This window comes from Apiospora hydei, assembly GCF_038363865.1.
Source record: "Apiospora hydei strain CBS 114990 chromosome Unknown utg000002l_segment0_segment0, whole genome shotgun sequence".
Lineage (NCBI taxonomy): Eukaryota > Fungi > Ascomycota > Sordariomycetes > Amphisphaeriales > Apiosporaceae > Apiospora > Apiospora hydei.
The window spans coordinates 2801386-2820078 of NW_027117361.1; the positions used below are offsets into that span (position 1 = coordinate 2801386).

General features: G+C 52.8%; 4 protein-coding genes across 4 annotated transcripts; 3 read left to right on the forward strand and 1 right to left on the reverse strand.

Annotated features, from left to right (window-relative positions):
* Positions 1 to 639: 639 nt before the first annotated feature.
* PG997_000887 (Septation initiation network scaffold protein cdc11) lies at positions 640 to 6115 on the reverse strand (the record flags this gene model as incomplete). The annotated part of the gene is made up of 2 exons (XM_066805202.1): positions 640 to 2783; positions 2839 to 6115. The coding sequence occupies 2 exons, from the start codon at positions 6113 to 6115 to the stop codon at positions 640 to 642; spliced, it is 5421 nt and encodes a 1806-aa protein (XP_066674975.1).
* Positions 6116 to 7506: 1391 nt separating this feature from the next.
* Positions 7507 to 10885, forward strand: PG997_000888 (uncharacterized protein; the record flags this gene model as incomplete). The annotated part of the gene is made up of 4 exons (XM_066805203.1): positions 7507 to 8123; positions 8255 to 9007; positions 9055 to 9143; positions 9201 to 10885. The coding sequence occupies 4 exons, from the start codon at positions 7507 to 7509 to the stop codon at positions 10883 to 10885; spliced, it is 3144 nt and encodes a 1047-aa protein (XP_066674976.1).
* Positions 10886 to 12705: 1820 nt separating this feature from the next.
* Positions 12706 to 13765, forward strand: PG997_000889 (uncharacterized protein; the record flags this gene model as incomplete). The annotated part of the gene is made up of 3 exons (XM_066805204.1): positions 12706 to 13348; positions 13420 to 13669; positions 13720 to 13765. 3 exons carry the CDS (start codon positions 12706 to 12708, stop codon positions 13763 to 13765), a joined length of 939 nt encoding a protein of 312 aa, XP_066674977.1.
* A 1681-nt stretch (positions 13766 to 15446) lies between these two features.
* On the forward strand, positions 15447 to 16903 carry PG997_000890 (uncharacterized protein; the record flags this gene model as incomplete). The annotated part of the gene is made up of 5 exons (XM_066805205.1): positions 15447 to 15622; positions 15810 to 15856; positions 15936 to 16032; positions 16102 to 16400; positions 16476 to 16903. 5 exons carry the CDS (start codon positions 15447 to 15449, stop codon positions 16901 to 16903), a joined length of 1047 nt encoding a protein of 348 aa, XP_066674978.1.
* Between the last annotated feature and the right edge of the window lie 1790 nt (positions 16904 to 18693).

Consider the following 18693-nt stretch of genomic DNA (forward strand, 5'->3'; position numbering starts at 1 on the left):
TACACATTACTTGACCTGTAATATTCTTTCCACTTGTGATGTGATGTGTGTATTATTACCTTGAGATGAGCATCAGCCAGCTTGTGGTCGGCTATGTGAACATTCATGGGACTGTCACTCAAGCAAAGAACAGACGCAAACGAAGTATGTGTGTTGGTGTCGTCATCTTCTCATTATTAATAGCGTCATTATATGCCATCCCAAACGCATGTTATCTAGTCCTATAAGCAGAATAGTAACCAATACAAGCACCCAAGCCAAAAAATAACGCCCCCGAAGGACTGTTTGTTTGAACTCCCTCTTCCCCCTTTTTTGTGTATGGAAACCACTTCGGACCGATCCGGGCCCGTAATGCCATGGTCGAGAAGAAGAAAAAACAGATAATCGCAAAACGCCTTCCCCTAAATCTTTACCAAGTACTCATACACTTTAGCTGTGTGCTTTTTCGCCCATTAAACAGCAAATTCGACACGCAAACTCCTTTGTTCCCCTTTCCAGTGATTTCGCCAACTTGTTCCGGGCTTCTTCTACTACCAGTAAAGGAGGCAGGTAGCTCGCCAAATACATAACTTCGTGAGATGGGTGGGTGGTTCCTTGGAACCACGCCACGCCGTTGGTTGAGGTATTACTTCTTCAAAATTAGACAGTTGCTTTCTTGGGCTCTGCAATGGCCCCGCACGCGGCCAGGGCGGTCCAGACATCGTCCTTCTTCATGACCTCGTGCCTCTGCAAGACCAGACCGTCGAGCATCTTGAGGCGCCCGCACGACTGTGTAATGGCCAGCTCGTGGAGGCGGCGACGCTTCTTGGTGCCCATATCCAGCCTGGCCGCGTAGGCGGTATCCCGCTCCCGGTTGGCGTCGGGCAGGGTAAAGGGATCGGGCTGCTCGGCGGTCTCGTTCTCCATCGACACGAGCAACTGTTGGCTGTGGTTGGGCAGGTAGAAGCCCAGCGTGGTCACGTTGTCCCGGAGGTCCAGCTTGCTGAGATGGGGGAACTCGGCCAAGATGGTGGCCACGGTGTTGATGTCGGCCAGGCGGTTGCCGGCCACAAGCAGCTTCTTGAGGCGGGGGATGTAGCGCAGCGCTGAGAGATCCTCGAGGGCGTTGAAGTTGAGGTTCAGTGTGCGGAGGTTGGGCATCAGCTGGCCCAGGTTCTTGGACAGCGACTCGAGGCCGCAGTTGGCCATCTCGAGCAGCTGCAAGTTGAGGAAGTCGACCTTGGGATTGAACGCCGTGAGCAGGTTGCCCGACAAGAACAGCTTGCGGACCTCGTAGATCTGGGCCAGGAATGCCATGTCGAGGGCCGATCCTCCCTTTTGCTCACGTAGAGACAGGCTGTCCAGGCGACGAGCACGGGCAAACCCAGTCAGCTTCGTAAGACGGTTGCGGTCTGCATGCACCATCCGAATACCAGGGAAACCCGCCATGTTGAGAGACTCCAGGAGATTGTCTGAAAGCTTCAGGTACTTCAGTCCAGTCATGACTTGGTCATCGGACGCAGCAAAGGACTGGAGTCGGTTGTTGTCGAGATTCAGCGTCGACAGGGCAGGCAGCTGGTCCAGGTGTTTGACTGAAGTAATTTGGTTGCCTTGCAGGTCGAGTTCAGTGAGCCGGTCCATTCTGGCACCGTCCATGTTGACATGCTCGATCAGGTTGCCGCGGACCCGAAGCACCTGTAAACTGTCGTGGAACTTGATACCCTCCAGACTAGTGATGTGGTTGTTGTCCGCACGAAGGTTGCGCAGATGTACCAGATCCTTGAATGCGTACAGACTGTCAATCTCGTTGTTGGAGATATCGATGTACTGCAGATTCATCAAATGACCCCAGGCCGTCAGCCCCGAAAGACAGTTGTTGGCCATCTTCAGATTTCGGACACCCCGGGGTACTCCGTCAAGATGGCAGATCGAGTTGTCCGAGGCGTCGAGGGTTACGACTTGACCACAGAATTCGTCCAATTTGTGTAGACTTTGCAACTGCTTGCTGCTAACATCCAGCTCTTGCATGGAGTCCCAATCGGGTTCGAATGGCTCAACCTCGGTGATTTTCTCGACCAGCGTTCGGATCGCCTGCGACAGAACCTTGTTCGGTCTGTTGCCAGTGACGAGGTAATCCTCGCCTACCACGTAGCTGACCTCCAGACCAAGGGATTGATCCCCATGGTTCATTGTAAACTCGGACAACGGGCTAAGAGAAAGGGTGCCGACATGCCGAGCAATCACAGGCGTAGCAGACTGCCCAGGGAAACGTCTCGTGTTAGGGGCAGGTGTAGTAATGATGAAGCTGACGCTCTTGTTGTGCTTGTCGTCGTCTTCTTCAGGAGCCACCAAGCTGGATTCGCCGAGAATACTCAGTTGCTTTTGCTCGGATGCATCGTGCTCATCGTAGACGGTGTCTTCGTCTTGTTCTTCAATGCGGGAAATTGGGCGAGGGAAAAAGGGTTGCGACTTGAACGAGGCATTGGTTTTCGCATTCTGGGACCGGCTTCTGGATCTCGATGAAGTGGAACGCGTGGTCACCGTAGGTGCGAAATTCGGACGGCGACCGCGCCTCATTGAATCCGTAGCAACACTTCCGACAGACCTATCACCAGTGCTGAAGCTGTCTTCCGTGCTGCTATCATCAGTTGCGTGCTGCGGCAGATGATCCTGGATGATGGACGCAATCGGAGAAGAAAATGTGATGGTCAGGTTTTTCCGTCGATGGGGGGAATTCGCGATCCTATCCTCGAGAAGTGTTATTTCGTGCTCAACGTCTTCGGCGTCGATTGCTGTCTCCGCCACTGCCGGCTTCAGTTTTGAGAATGCTTCCGTCTTATGGCTCATCATATTCTCAACCTCTAAGCTTCCCCCTAGTCTTGGTCGAAGTCTTTCCACACGACGGAGGAGGAACAAAATCTTCTCTAACGAATTCGTTCAAGTCCTCGAGCGGTGCTGTCTTGAGCTTCAGATTGAGCCTCTCTCTGGTCTCGTCCACTGAGAGGTCGGGGATGCTGGCAAACGGGTCGTCTTCGCTATCTTCCGACGGGAGAAAGTTCAGAACTCGCGTTTGGGGCCGGGGTGTCTTGACTTTTGTCCAGACATTCTTCTCTTTATCCAAAACCATGTTGCCAACCTGATCACCAATCAGCTGACTCACCACATCCGGTGCGATTAGCCTCCTCGAATCCGAGCCTCTAGAAGATCCAGTTCGCCCAGAGCGACCCGACGACCCAAAAGAGGAACGAGTGTCTTGCGTGGGGAATTCACTGCTCGCTCCGTTCGCAGGGGCATCCGGGTTGCGTGAGATTCTGACGTTAGGCATATCGCTAACGACATTCTCGTGCCCGAAACTACTCTGGCGAGATTCATTCGAACGAAGGCTTCGTTGGATTTCTTCCTTGATCCGTTTGTCTTGTTCCACGGCTTCTTTTGCCATTCCTATGGACCGCAAAGAGTAGGTGGCAAGATCACCCATGTCGCTTCTTTCTTCATATTGTCGAAGCTTGTCCATCAACTCGGGGTCATCCTGCCGGATGGCCATGCGGGAGACTTCGGGCCGACCCTCTCGACTTGGTGGCCTGGAGAATGGCTCTCTTGTCGAATCTTCGTACGACGACTCGTCGGTACCCGTGAGCATCGACTCCCCTTGCTGTGCACTATCCGACTCCGATTCCTCCACACTCGCGAGTCCATTCTGTGGCCGCGCTCTGCTACGGATCATGGCCATTATCTTCTCAGCCTCGTTCAGAAAATCCTGGGTTTTCATAGACGTTTTTCGAGAGCCATCGGCAGCGGAGTCTTGAATAGAAACATCAGATTCATCAACCGAGCCATCGACCGTCCCGTACGGAATATCCGCCAGTGGCTCTCTCTCTCGTTGTATTGAAGACCTCTGGCTGGGCGTGGGTGTACGAGGCCGCTCGAATTGCTTTGCCATTAGGAGTGCAGGGTTGGTTGGTCGCAAGTCGTCCGAGTAAGAGCCATATTGCCTACCTGCTATGGCATGCTGCATGGTATTGTGAGAGGCCTGCACCGGGACCACGGCATCATTACGCTCCTCCAAGCCGTAAGCAACATCTGACTTATGCAATGTTCTTCGTCTCTTCGGAGTGGGATCTTTTGAAGGCGAGGTCCGCGGCCGCTTACTTTCCGAGCCGTCCCGTTTTGGAGTCATCATATTGTTCGGGCCCTGAGCCTGCATCGGCATATCAGTTCTCAGAGCAAGCTTCCCATACTTCGAGCTTTCTGTTGTGGTACTGGACTTGTTTCGCCGGCGGCCCACCATCAACGAGTCCGTCTCTGATACAGTGGAGTGTTGGCTCAGGTCAAACTTGATAGGGCGACTCGGGGGTAGTGGGCTGCTCTCGGGGGCGACGTTCTCCTTGTCAGTCAACGTTGAATACTCCGGGTCAGCCAAAGAAATCTCCTCGTTGAAGGAGTACCCGTCAAGAGCACCTGAACCGAATTGATTGAGCCTTTCATAGGTCTCTAACCATGGTTTTCTTTCAGCTGTTTGCGGCCTCCGGGGACTTGAAGTAGGTCCGAAGCCTCGATTGAAATTGGACTTGGAAGGGGATACACCAGGCGATGCGATTACTGATTCTTCCATCGAACGGGATGGACTCTCGGTCATGGGATCTTCAAACTGACTGATTCGTCGTAGAAGAGTTTGATTTGTGAAGGTATCATACGGCCCGAAGAGTTTCAAGGGACTGCCACTAATGGGTTGACGTGGAGCCGGCTTTTCCAGACTTGGTTTCGGAGGAGGCGGCATCTCGGTGCTTTTGGACGAAAATGATTGCTGCTTCTCTTCGACTGATGCCAACCGATCTGTACGCACAGTCGGGAACTGTTTCGGGGTGCTTGCCTGCAGAGAAGACTCTGGAAGCATTTCAGATGAATCCGTATGTACCGGCGGGCTCAATGGTCGGCTCTTGAAGGAGCCCTCCGCTGAGCGCCCTCCTCTCCGAACGTTGAGATAGCCGCCTTTCTTCGCGTAGTCCTCAGTGGTATCTGTTTCCAGAGCAGCACTGGCTCCAGTAGCAGATTGCTGGTCCATCTGACTGCTCGGATCCGAGTCAAGAATCATTTGGTTTTGGCGCAGTCTACGGAGACGTCTTTTGAGCTGTTCGGAAGACAGCTCCATGGGCGCAAAGCTGACCCTGCCGTCCTCGTTCTTCTTTGGCGAGAGTAATATAGGACTGAAGCTCTCATTGCGGCCGTCACTCTTGCCTCCAGCGCTCTTCGCGCTCACTTTGCGCGACGCGTCTAAGTGACTGTCAGGGCTCGGTGGCGTGGTTGAAAGGTCGCCGGAAACACCCATCGCGTTTGTGTTTTGACTTTGTACATTTCCTTCTGTTTTGGAACTGTCCGCGCGACCAGCTTTGTTGGAGTCATCGATATTTAATGCGAAAGTGATGCTCTTCTTTTGCGGCTCAGGCCGGATTTCGGAGAGTTCTGCACTGTCTTCCTGCAAACCCCCTTGGGAATCATCCACCGAACGTTGGTGACGGTGTCGCAAGTAGGGTGGCGGACTAGAAGGGAGGGTTATGTCGTTCATTGTATATCCCTCGGCCTGTTCATCGGCCTTGTCCTCGTCTGTCTGGTCCTCGGTGGGCGGGCGAAAGATGTTTTCCAATCCGTTGGCGGCTGAGCTGAACAAGTCCTTGGTTTCGCCATATGACATTTCGCCATGCAACAACCGTCTCCGCCACTCGGGTATCGAATCTGTGTCTTTGGTAGGAGACGCGCTTTGCGACTTGTGTACCGTGTTGTTATTGCTGTTGTGCACTACCGATGCAGCAGTAGATTCGGAATTCGAATGGCTCAATCGGCGGCCTCGCTGATTTGTTTTCGTGATTTGTGCCAAGCCGGCAAGCCCGCGTTGTGACGATTGGATGTTGATGTCGTTCTGGCTCCTTTCGGCTAATACATTCAAGCTACTATCGTAGGTTGTTGGCTGCGACTTTCGGGAGACCAAGCTGGGGGGTGGTAGTCGCGTTGTCGAGCCCCGCGTGCTGGTTTGCCTCGAATTGGGTTGTGAGGGAAAAGGCGACAGCTGAGCTTGCGAATTGTCGGATCTGGGTTCGGAGACCCAGTCCTCTGATAAGGAATCGAGCCAAGCGTGAGCCATTGTGAATGACCCAAGCCCAGTAACAAAATTACAGATTGCGCCTTGGGCGTTCAGAACGTCCCCATACAGAGCAAATAAACAGGACAAGCAAATGCTACAGCAGATTGTTTGCGCTGGGGAATCCCAGACCGGGGAGGAGGGGGTTTGGTGACGGGCTGTTGTTTATGGAGGTACGCGTGTGTGGGTAGTGTGATTGCTCGGTAATTACATGTACGTATGATGGATGGGTGCACCGAAAAATTCGGGCTCGAAGTAGCCGGCAATACCTATAATGAATGATCGATCAATGGGGAGATAAATTCGGGCCTATAAGAAGTCCATTCAAGATGCCGGGAGGTAGGGTAGGATAGTAGTATTATTATCATTGAGTGATGTGATGCGGCTCTTGCTGTCGCATGCCCACAGATAAAGCAAAGCACCCAAGACGCGATTTGAGAATGGACCATGTTGCGACCAAATCAACAACCGGTTGCCGATCTGGGCTGGTCCTGCGTGCCGGTTGCTACGGCGACAAGCCTAGCGAGCTCAGCCAAGCGTGCTTTTTCTCTCCGAAAACTGGGAGTTCAGCCTACCGGGTACTCCATACTTCATGGATGTAGCAGATATAGAGGGTTTTTGGCTTAGGTACTTTGGGTCAGTACTGAATTGGAAAGCTACATGTAGGTAAGTAGATACCGTGGTAGGTGGGATCTGACATCACCGAGCGAGTTTCTAATGTTATCTTTTTCAGTCGCTTGGTGTGTGTGTGTGTATTCTGGAAGTTGCGACCACAAGCGAAATCCGGCCCATCTGATTTATTGATTCTGTTCAGTGTAGAGCTGTCCGGACGTACCTTCTCAACATCGAGACAATCACACCTCCATGTGGACAAGATATTGGCACGCGTGGTGCCCAAAATAGTTCCCTCGCATATTTGCCGATTGTCCATGAAGGACGAAACAAAGATAGAAACAATGCATCCCTTACTTCATGTGCCTAGTGCACGTATCTGTTGGAAGGGAGCACATGCAGCGATTAGCGACTGATGTTCTGGAGGGATGAGGGCGATTGATTTACGCTAGTCTGCAAATGGGGGGATTGGGGAATCGGGGGATCCAACCACTTTACGCGAGAGGCGCGTGCTCGGATACGGGGACCGCGTTCTCTGGTCAACCCAAAATGCAACTGCCAGTGGAGCTTGCTTGCTTTGACATCAAATAACACTGTGACATTGGCCCAAAGTTGATACAGCCTCTAACCCCCGCCCGCTTCTCTCTTGCGTCCACCAGAGCGGCCAAAGTGTTGAGTACCTTGGCTGAGCATGGAGGTGTTCCAACTCATTTCTGTGTGACCTTCCCGAGCTGCGAACAGTACTGTCGGACAACGAGAAAGTGCTGCACAAAAACATCAACATGGACATGGATTGGTGGGAGCAGGCCCAGCCTCGAGAAGAGCCCCTTCACTGCGCCGCCCCTCAAAGCCCGGAAGACGTTCTGTATCTAGGTTCCGACGACGGCCTCGACGATGCCACCAAGGCTGCGAAGCGACGACGATATGAGGAAAAGGGACGGCAATATCTCAGGGGGAGACCACTTCGATTATTTTCGGCCTCCCTGCGGGGTCCCTTCGAGAAGTCCTCAGGCTGGCAGAACCCCTGGCTCCCCAAAAACGGCCCTCTACCTCCTTCTTCATTGCGACCGACCATTACCAAGCCCGCTGTCAAGGCCGCCATACGACGAAACATCCACAAACTCGAGGGCACGGCAAATTCGACACCAGATACTAGGGGGTCTATGCAATGTCACTTGCCCAGCCCAGAGAGCAACCGAGATTTTCAGCTGGACGATCACGACGGTCTTGATCCCGATAAGCGGTCCCGAATAAAAAGCTGGGCGAAGAACGTAACGACGGGTGCGCTAGAAAAAGACAGTTTCTGGGCCCCGGCCCAAACCAAATTGCCAACTCCCGACAATGTCACCAACAAGCGGCCTGCAGAAAACAACTGGCTGAAAAGCAAGTTGTTGAAGCGGTCAAAGTCGGACCATCCATCATCAAGTGCGCTAATGACTCCCACTCCCGTCATTTCCCTCCGATCCAGTCCGGGAGACCAGCCCGCCGTCAATCGCCGTCTCTCAGGAAGCTTCGGATACGACCCAACAGCCCCCCGCTTCCGGATTTGGACATTGTTGCGAATTCATCCGGTGCTGCTCAAGGGATGGCTCAATTTGTTGAAGGATCCTCCCAAGCGATTGCTGAAAGCAGCTATCCAGGATTGGAACAATCCCCGGCTCCGCATTCCTCTACCAAGGATCTGAACCCCATGTCTCTGATTCCATCAGACGCAAACGTACCAGACCGACTGCCTGCCAGTAACGACATCTACTCCGAGACTTCCAGTGAACTTTCTTCACTCAGGAGCTCTCAAGTCACGCCTGCGTACCCCATACGAGATATTGAACAGACGGATGACCTACCGAACTTCGAGACCGCAGATAAGTTTCATGAATCGGTTGAGAACGCCACTGCTAGTGGAGATAGCCACACGGAGGAGGCAGACAGTAACTTTGAAAGCCACCTGGATCAGAGTTTCCATTACAAGACACGCCCAAGCCGAAAAGACGCTACCAGGCCAGTAACCGCAGAGCCTGCTGCGACTGTTCCTCTTTCGCAACCTACACAGACGGGAACACCGGTATCCGAGAATCATCAAGATTCCGTGACGTTTAAGGCCCGGCAGACACGGAGGGACGATATTGATACCATCTTCCCCCAGTGTGCAAGCTCGATCTCGGTCTCCGTGGAGGATCCTCAGTCCGATACAAAGACTCCAAGCGTGATTGACAACGAGGAAACGGGGGCCAGCGAAAAGCTGAATCACTACCACCACCATCTTCGACTATCCTTCCATCAACGGTGAATGCAGATGCAATATGCAAGCACTCAACAGAGCAGGACGATAGGCCAAACAGCAAGGATTCTGAAAGCCGCCTTCCCCCGAACCAAGATATAGCCAACCCAGACCAGCCAAAATCGCTGCCAGCCGTGGGAGGTATTCTCAGGAATAAAGCAACTTGCTCTAAAGAATCCTTCTCTAGTACTGTAGTAGATGGAGATACTACTCTAGTGGTTGATGCGATGGGTGTCGATGGCCAGCTGGACAACACAAGCTTCTTCCATCCGCCGGAAAGATTAGATATGGTGAAGTATGCCGAAGGTGCTCCATTATTGACTTCTTTGGCTGCGAGGGCCAGCTCACTTGTGGATTCAAGACAGGTATCTGTGGAGCAGCCAGTGTCCACCAACTCACCGATATCTTTAGAAGGCGAAAAGCGTGGCATGATAGACAATGCTTCTCCAAGGCATGAATCTGACGGGGAAGAAACAGCAGTACACATTCCACTGTCGCAGATGGAATGGGGTATTGGAGAGCGAGAAACACACTCTCCTACTTGCTCGTTCTCAGCTGCCGTAGAGAAACCTCTGTCTCCTTTCTCGAATGAAGCAGTTGAGAGCATGGCTGGGAATATCGAGCAAGTGCTTGATAACAGCACACAGCAGGAACTATTGTCAATGGAGGCTCAGTCAGACGCTGCAAATACCATCTTGCATATCAAGACAGAGCCGGATGAGGAGGTACCAGGCCTCGCTGCCTACAATACCAGTATGTCAGGCCCTTCATCCATTGTGTTGGATCAGAGCGCGCTGCGGCCCTCCCAACAGAGCCCATGGGGAACGGTTGATGCCGACGTCCTTTTGGAGGTTAAGAATGAGTTCCAAGCGACGAACTTGGCTGTACCTCGACCCGACCTTGGAACATTGCCAAACTCAGCTTCACAATTGCCATCGCAACAACAAAGTCCTTGGGGTGGTGTTGACGCTCGGACGCCCATCAGACCTTATGGATCGATACCAGTGTCGTCTCTGCTCAATGTCACCCCTCAATGGTCATCACGAAGTCAGCTTGAAGACAATCCCAGTAATTCAGTACGAAGCCATGTGTCATTTGCTTCCCAGCCTAGCGGCACACTCAACAGCTTCATACGAGGCCGTGTATCGTCTAGCTCTCTTGAGACCCCGCAAGCTGCACAGAGAAGAGAGGAGACCCCCGAGCCCGAGTTGTCGGTCAAGTCGTTTGCTAAGTTCAATACACCCTCGCCAAAACGCAAGCGTCGGGGTTATAAGCATCCCAGATTGTCAGGAAGCCGTCTACCTAGCACGCAGGTGCTAGTTGACGCAACGAACGGCAACCCATGGGGTACTCAAGGGTCACGGTCAAATCTACGGGTCTCTTTTGCCCCTTTGCCCTGCGAAGAGAAGGATTCAGCCAATACGGTGTCACCTCAAGCGCCTCGGCCTGCGTCTCCTCCGCCAGCAATAACACCAAGGGCAGATGACGATGACACGGATCATCACTTCTGGAAACATTTCGACGCGGTGAAGAGCCGCGGTGGTCATCCGTCAAAAGCAGACACCCAAGAACGCCTATTGCCAAGCGAATCCCAACAGCGGCCAGTGAGCCCCGAAGTTGGTGCTATGGCGGAGGCATTCCGAGAAGCAGATACTTTCCACATTTCGAACTTGCTTGAGCCAAGAACATCATCAGCTCAGGAGGATGAAGAAGCACTCCCGGTTGGCAGCTGCCAGAAGGATGAGCCTGCGATCGACACTCCGCAATCGCCATGGCGAGAGGAAAGCCAGGGACTTGATGCCGTAGCCGAAGTGATGCAAAATCTAGATGACTTTCTCAATCCTCAGTGGGGTGAAGAGAGCGATCTGGGTATGGCACTCTGATTCTAGGAATAAATTTGCTTCGGGAGTTGTTCTGGGGGAACCAGCATCTAGGGATTATCACATGAACGACCACTAAATTAGGGTGTTGCGGAGACCGGCGATAGGAGGATTGTTTATGATACCCATTCTACGAAGATATCGCATGTCAGGAGTTCTGGGATAAGTAGCGGGCGCACCGACGTTCCAGGCCGGCTCGGGGCTGTTTAGGGGTAGCAGTAACTGCAGCATTGAAGCATGCATGCAACGAGCTGCGCAGAAGGACCGTAACGATATGAACAATAATGGTATCTAATTGCTATTATTTGCGCCTTTACATTGTGTCTGTTCCTTCTCGTTACGCCCGATCTTGGCCAACATTGATAAGGCCAAGGCCAGAAGCGGACGTGCGACGGCGCTCCAGGGCATATTCGGAGAAACGCGATCGGCCGTCGTACATGGCTCCGTGTTCCCCGGGCAGCCACCATCCGTGGCCTGTGGAGATGTAGACCCGGGCCCCGACGGGTTATCACAGCAGTAGGTCGTCGGTGGGAGCAATGTCTTGGTAGCAAGTTGGGCTTATATGTAACAGCCAGCTCATACCGCCTTCTCCCTTGTGCAACGGATGGGGCCTGAGAGCTGTCTCATCACAGATGCTGTTGATCATGTCAGAACCAACTGATGCTCACAGTACTACCATGTTGCTGCCGGTCTTGTACTGAGACCAACAGCGACGCCCCTCCTCAGCGAAGGCCATCCATCTGATTAGCGGGGATCTCCCTGCGTGCTTGAAGGTTTGCCAATGGAAACACCGCAGGTTCATGGACGTGTCGTGCCGCAACCTGCAGGTAATACATTCATGTTAAGTCTCGCATGCATGTAATTTGCGATGATCATACGGCCCCCGAAAAGTGTATATATGCTAGGTAACCTATTATTGGAGCTTAAAGCGAGACCGCTTTGGCAACCGCGCGATAAGACAAACGAATTGATTTGATGAAGCCTACTTACTTGGCCCCAAAATGCAGGCCTCCTGCCTTCCTGCCGGTTCCCTGCGCGACAGGCACCCCCAAACTTTTGGTCTGGGTGCAATTTCGTTATGGGTGCTTCGATGCCCGTTTGGGCGCAAAGGAACATAGACCCATGTCGGCTCCAACGAAATAGGGCAGCGTCCGCTTAATCGGAGGACCGAGCCCAGTAAAAGGTCGTATAGGGCGATCATCTGATAACCAAGACATAATACGACGTACAGTACATATGTGGCATATACAGTAGCTAAATGAGTATGTAGGTACATGTAGGCATCAATACGAGTCATCCTCCATCCCAGGTCAAAATAAGGGTCCAAGGTCCACTACTGAACTTGCCATCCCCGGCGTCCACTTCCATCCTCACACGAGACTTCCCAATCCCAACGCACCCAACACAGTGGCTGTCGCCGAGGCCCAACCAAGATTGGTTCCTGGTAGAGCCTATCCCCTCTCGTGCCCTCCCCCCTGTCCTAGCACACATATGCGTGTGTCGTATCGATGCTGACTTTGTGATTGTCTTGACATTCTCATCCAGCTAAGCCTCGACATCTTGCATGGCGAAGCTGGATCGCCTTCGTTTGGTCCTCGTCACCATGCCATCCAGGATATGTCCCTAATCACCGAAACTACCTGTCACCGTTAGAAACTCTTTTTCTTTGTATTCCTCCTGTTGCTTTCTCTCGGCAGTTTTACCTCATTATACTTGTTTCGTTTCTTTTTCCAGCCCGATACGCCCGACGAACAATAGGTCGGATCATCACCAGCCCACGATCGGGTCCCTTCGGATGGACATGTGGAAGCAGCTGCAAGGGAATGCGCTCCCTCCCCGTCTGGCGCAGGCCGCGAAGCGCCGTAGTCCTTTTCGCCTCTCTCCTCCTAGTTTCCGGCCTTCTCTTATACAACCCGTATCATCACCACAGTCCCGTCACAAACCCGCCATATACGCAGCAGCAATACCACCAATCAGAAGTGGCAAAACCGCCACCCCAAGCCGGCTCACTCGTTGCGAAGAAGATTTGGCAGATCTTTTTCCCTCAGGAAGGCGCTGCAGAGCAATATGTCGCAAATCCAGAGCTCCGCGACACGGCGACATGGATCGGCATGAACCCAGGCTACCAGTACCGCCTGGTGGGACGCCAGTGGTCCGACGACTACGTCGAGCAGCACTTTGCCAACGAGAAGGACCTGCTCGAGACCTACCGCTCCCTGACACAGCACGGCCTGAAGTCCGACATCCTGCGCTACCTACTGCTGTCTCGCGAGGGCGGCGTCTACACCGACATCGACACGGTCTCGCTGAAGCCCGTCGACCTCTGGGTGCCGGAGCGGTACCGGCGGGAAGCTCGCGTCGTCGTCGGCATCGAGTTTGACCGGCTGGACGGCACGGGCTGGGTCGAGATCCCGCACGACCTCCAGTTCTGCCAGTGGACCATCGCCGCGGCGCCTGGACACCCCTGTTCCACGCCATGGTCGACCGTGCCGTGCGGTCGTTGCAGGATCTGACTAGTCTGCATAACACCACCCTAGCCCGCCTTCAGCCCACCAACTTCGAGACGGTCAACTCGACGGGGCCCGCGGCTTGGACCGACGTCGTCTTCGAGCACCTTCAGCGCGCCGACCCCCAGATCACCAACCTGATGGATCTGTCTGGTTTAAAGGAGCCTAGGCTGGTCGGCGACATCCTGATATTGCCCATTGACGGCTTCGGCATGGGTCAGGGGCACTCGGGGGCTACAAATGACGGAAATATTCCCGACGGGGCCATGCTGAAGCATCTGTTCCGTGGCTCGTGGAGGGGGGCACTTAAAGACCGCATACACCTGATAGGCAGTTCGGCTTGCACAAAACAAAATCCCCCAAGGAGGGAGCTTAGTAACAAACAGAACTGGCATGACGACATGAATGAATCAATCCGAGAGATTTTTTTAAAAAAAAAAAAAAAATTCTCAGCCACTGTTCTACAACAATGCTCTCAAGTCCGCCTGCGCCCCATACGGCGCAATGACCTGACCAGAGAGATCGGATTCTTATCACTTCAAGGGTATTTTATTACCTCGAGAGACTGCATGTTGATGTTTGTTTTAGGGGAGGGGGAGGTGTTTATGGAGTTCAAGGAAATGGTCGGAGACTAAGAAAGCATCGACGGGCGATGCGAGACCTTAGGATCGGGACCCGGCTGAGTCCCCAGCATTGTACATACGAACCAAGATGGGGTATACCCGTCACTTACTTCTAACATACGGCTTGCCAACGCGAATATCGCGTCGATTATCGAACATTCCTATCTGCTCTGGATGGGCTTCTATTAGTATTCCTGTCGTCATCTGAAAATGTCGAAACCCGATTTCTGCTGACTTCGGGATCATACCGCTAAGAAAGCTTAGCCAGCATATCCCGGTCAACGCAACTTTAAATAGAAGCTCGCTATATTAAAGTCTGGGAGGTTGCTAATATTATGTCGTGCAGTTAAGGCTATGGAGTCATGGCCCAGGGAAACATGTTGAGAGAGAAACGTTCATGCCAAGGCGAAATCGCATAGCATGACCATACAAAACCAAGCCCGGCGTCAGACTGACGTCTTTCGCATGAGATCTTCGGACGATCGAAATCATTCTGGAGTCTGATTTGGTCAACGGATCTAGGTCGCGCGGCAATATTTGTTTGAATACAGAATCCGGGGAACGGATCTGGACAGGCTTGGCAATTTACACAGGAAGGGCAGGCGAGTGCAAAACACTCTCGCCGTCCTCAATAGTGTTTGGATGAGTTGTCTTCGGAATGACCGGTCGAGTAGAAGCTTTCTGGGCGGTTATGATGGTTTTGTTCTGTCGCTGATCATGAGTTAAATTAGAAACACGACTTTTTCGTCAGGTGCTGGATATGGGGTTTTCGACTCTTCCCCATCACGTTGGGCGGTTTCAAGTCCGCCGGCCGAACCAAAAATGCAGCTCTGATGGAATTCGACTTTGGGATCGTCGCCATTGTCGACGAGTCTTATTAATACTATTGGCGGATTGAGCGAGGGCCGATTGCGTGCGGTTCGTCACGCTGGTAACGGCGTGGAGTCCCGGCTTCCAAAGGGGGGCTTGGTACAGCGGTCATGACTCGCGCCGTGTTTCGCGGTTACAACTTACAAGCCCAAGCCACCCCCGTCTGCACCTTCAATGCTGCTCAACTGCTGCAGTGGAGGACCACGATCCCCTTGCGACGAGGCAGATTGGCAAGTGAAACCTCCAATATGCCTATTCAACTCTATCCGTCTTCCGGTTGATCATCCAGGCGTGACGGTTCCACGGGGAGGCCCGAGCCTTGGGAGGAGTAGCAGCGGAGAAACTTTGATATCATGGCATTTCTGTTTTTCCTTTTTTGGACTTCTTGCCTCACTCTCAAGGAGCAGAAGGAGGACAGTTATATATGGCGTTACTAACGATCCCAAGGACGGACACTTTTGCCGCAATCTACACGAGACTTATCAGAGTTGTCGTCAGTTTGACCTGCCGCCACCAATCCACACCTTCAGCACGCCGCTGCAACGACGCTGGAAAAGCAGCAACATGGGTTGGGTCGAACACGTCGCGGGACCGACGTTGGTGCTCAGCTTGCTGTCGTCCTTGGCCACCGGCCTGGTGCTGATGATATGGCTCAGCTCGGCCGCGAAGCCGATGGTCAAGGGGAGTAGCCGAGAAGAACGCGCTGCGCGAGGCGCTCGTCCTCAATTTGATGATATCAGGTATGTGGTATTATAGCAGAGCCGCTACTACTGCTGCTGCTGCGCCTACATTCCGGTGGGGCTTCTTGTTGTCGGTACCGGGTGCTAACAGGATTTGTTTGTTTCCTGCTTCCAGAGTTTGTCAATTCGACAAATAACAGTGTGTCGGGGGTGAGAGTCGTCACTTCGCACATTCCTATATCGAAAGGGCCGCTCTGCAGTCTGAATGGTTGGACCGGCCAGGTTACAGTCCAGGTATGTACATATTCTGAAGCCAACATTCTCGAGATATCCTTCACATGTGTATCATATGACTAACAACTGTGTTGACTAGGCATCCGATTTCTCTATATTCGCCATAGTCCTGGTGACTCTCTTTACCTTCAACTACCACACCTGGCCGATGCGAGTCTCCAGGCTCGTAAAGTTTGGTGTGTGCTTATCGATTTGGATCATCCCTCTCACTACCGGTATGTATCTCTTAAGCATAAGTAGCCAAGGACGGAAGGTGCTAACTATCATGGCGTGTCAGGAACCATCGCTTTGGCGTTAAACGAGATGGAGCCCGCCTCTGGTAATTGGTGTTGGATTGCCGGTGACCCTCCGTATCTACGCTACGTCCTGGGGCATTGCTGGCGCTTTGCCATCTTCGTTATCATTATTGGCATTTATTTGTACATTTTTATCAAGGTTATGCTGCGAGTCCGGACTCGTAAGAGGACCAACAGCCGGTCCGCACAACTAGGTCGCCCCAAAATCAGGGAGATCAGTTGGCCATCTGCTACTATACAATCAGCAAGTGAGTATAAACCATGTATTATGTGTCCATGGGGAGAGTAAAGACCATTTCTAACACAGTCTTCCCATTGTACAGAGGATTTAGAATTTCAACTGTCCTCGTTCGAATCGTCTGTCGAGACGCCAAGCCGGGAGGAGTTCGCCATCCGCCCCAGCAACACGCGGACCAACTCACAGCGCTCGGCCGCGGGCACCGACAACAACCGCCACCACCACTTTGACACGGAGCTGCGGCACTGGCTCGTGCTGTCCATCTACCCGCTCACCTACATGCTGGTGTGGATCCCGGGTCTCGCGAACCGGCTGGTCGAGCTGCAGGGGGACAGGTCGCAGCTGCTGTCGGTGCTGCAGGCGACGACGCAGCTGACAGGGTTTATTAATGCGCTGTGCTACGGCTTCAAGGAGCTGCATGGGCGCGTCCAGAAGAAGCAGAATGTCAACCGGAGCCTCGACGAGCATAATAATCAGCGGTGGGGGTTCACCGTGTACAGGGAGCTTTCTTGAAGAAGACAAGGTGGCCGCCGGAGCCGGATGGACACAGACAGCCAGCCGGTCAGCCGGTCGGACGGGGCACGGATGGATCAACGATGTCACGCTGCGAGATATGAGGAACATAAAAGCAACAACAGGAAGAGACATGAACCAGATTATGCGAGCGATTCTTTCGTTGTTGGTTGCTTTTTACACTGTTTGTTCCCTTCAGCGAGCGAGAGCGATGCCTGTGGATAGACATATACCCAGATTTGGTTTTCCACATACCCAGAAGATATTTGAAGTTGTAATGGCAGAGGGCAGGCGCAAGATTCTCATTGCATGCGAGGTACTTGCCAGACTCATAGACACAGCGATATTTGTTCTTGCTTTCCCCAGATAATGCGTATTTTTTTGCGGTTTTCGCAACAGGGCGTCAAGTTCTACTGTACCATAGGCCATCACAATTGAGGTGTAACTTAGTCAAATTTCATGACCATTCCTGCATTTACATACGTTATGTGAGCCAACCTTGATAACCGCCTTTGTGGCCATAGCTTTCGACATGCCCGGCCCCGAAGTGCCGGCCTGCCGCGGGCTGAGACATGTATGTACACATGTCTATAGCAGAGCAACGATATTGGACGATGCATCCTCGGTGATATACCGGTATCAGTGGCGCATACAGGCTAATCGTTCACGCCTGGTTTGGGGGTAGGCTGGGTTTATGAGGACATCTATAGGCCAAGAAATAGTTCATATCGGCAGGCTTGGGATCACCTCATCCATCCATAATTCACGTAATTTTCCAACAATATGACCAACACAATCCGGCGGTCTGACGCAGCACGACCGACGCTGCGACAGACCAGCAGCCGTGGGCGGATGCAGTGTTCACATAACGAGGCATGGGCGGAGAGGTTGAATCAACCACAGGGCGATCGGTTGGTAATCTGGTCTCAGAAACAACCTATCCTATCAGATCTCCGGCGTCGATTCGAGCACGTTGCCAATTGATTGGCCACGAGGACATCTCCAGTCCTGCAACAACGATGCATATTGTCGACTGCCTAGTCAAGCCCCTGACCGCAATCGATATGGTTGATTTGGCTACGGCATCTGTCTAGTTTGGTCATGTCAACATGCTTCCGGGAACTATTTCTAGATAATACCTAGTCATATAATGCTGCTATATAGAGCAACGTGTTGTCAATCCGACAATGCTTGATCCTACGGCAAAATCGGGCTGCTGGTACGCACTTCTCGGAAACACGCCCCGCGTGGGGCCATTGAAGGGAAACCCCAGGCCAAAGAACATTTCTAGTGTTGCGATCATCAGCTACTGTAGATCGTCAGCCAGACTAGACCATTCAGAAGGCTGAACGCTTGCACGCCTCACGCTTGTCCATGCCGCCGGCCCCAGTTCCTAGATGACAGGACGGCTCAGGGGCAGGAACCAGGGCAACCGGTTCTCATGAGTGAGATGCACGCCTGGGGTGGTCTGGCACGACATTGGACATGAGCTGTGGTGGAACTGGCGTGGATGTCAAATGTTGTTGGCAGGTAATACATACTCGGGAAGTATACTTACATCCACCAAGCCAAGGAGGAGCTGGCTGCTCCGCTTTAGCCTGTAAGATCCGGGGAAGACACAACGTGCCGGCCATGGCCAAGGCAATTCGGGCATGACGACCCTGGACCTCAAAAACTCAAAGAGCCAATGCGGATGTTGCGGCCAAAAGGGAGAGACAATCTGGACTGGAAATTGCATCATCAGCCATGTTTTCCCCCGAGAAAACATATATTCAAGCGAGTAAGATGGA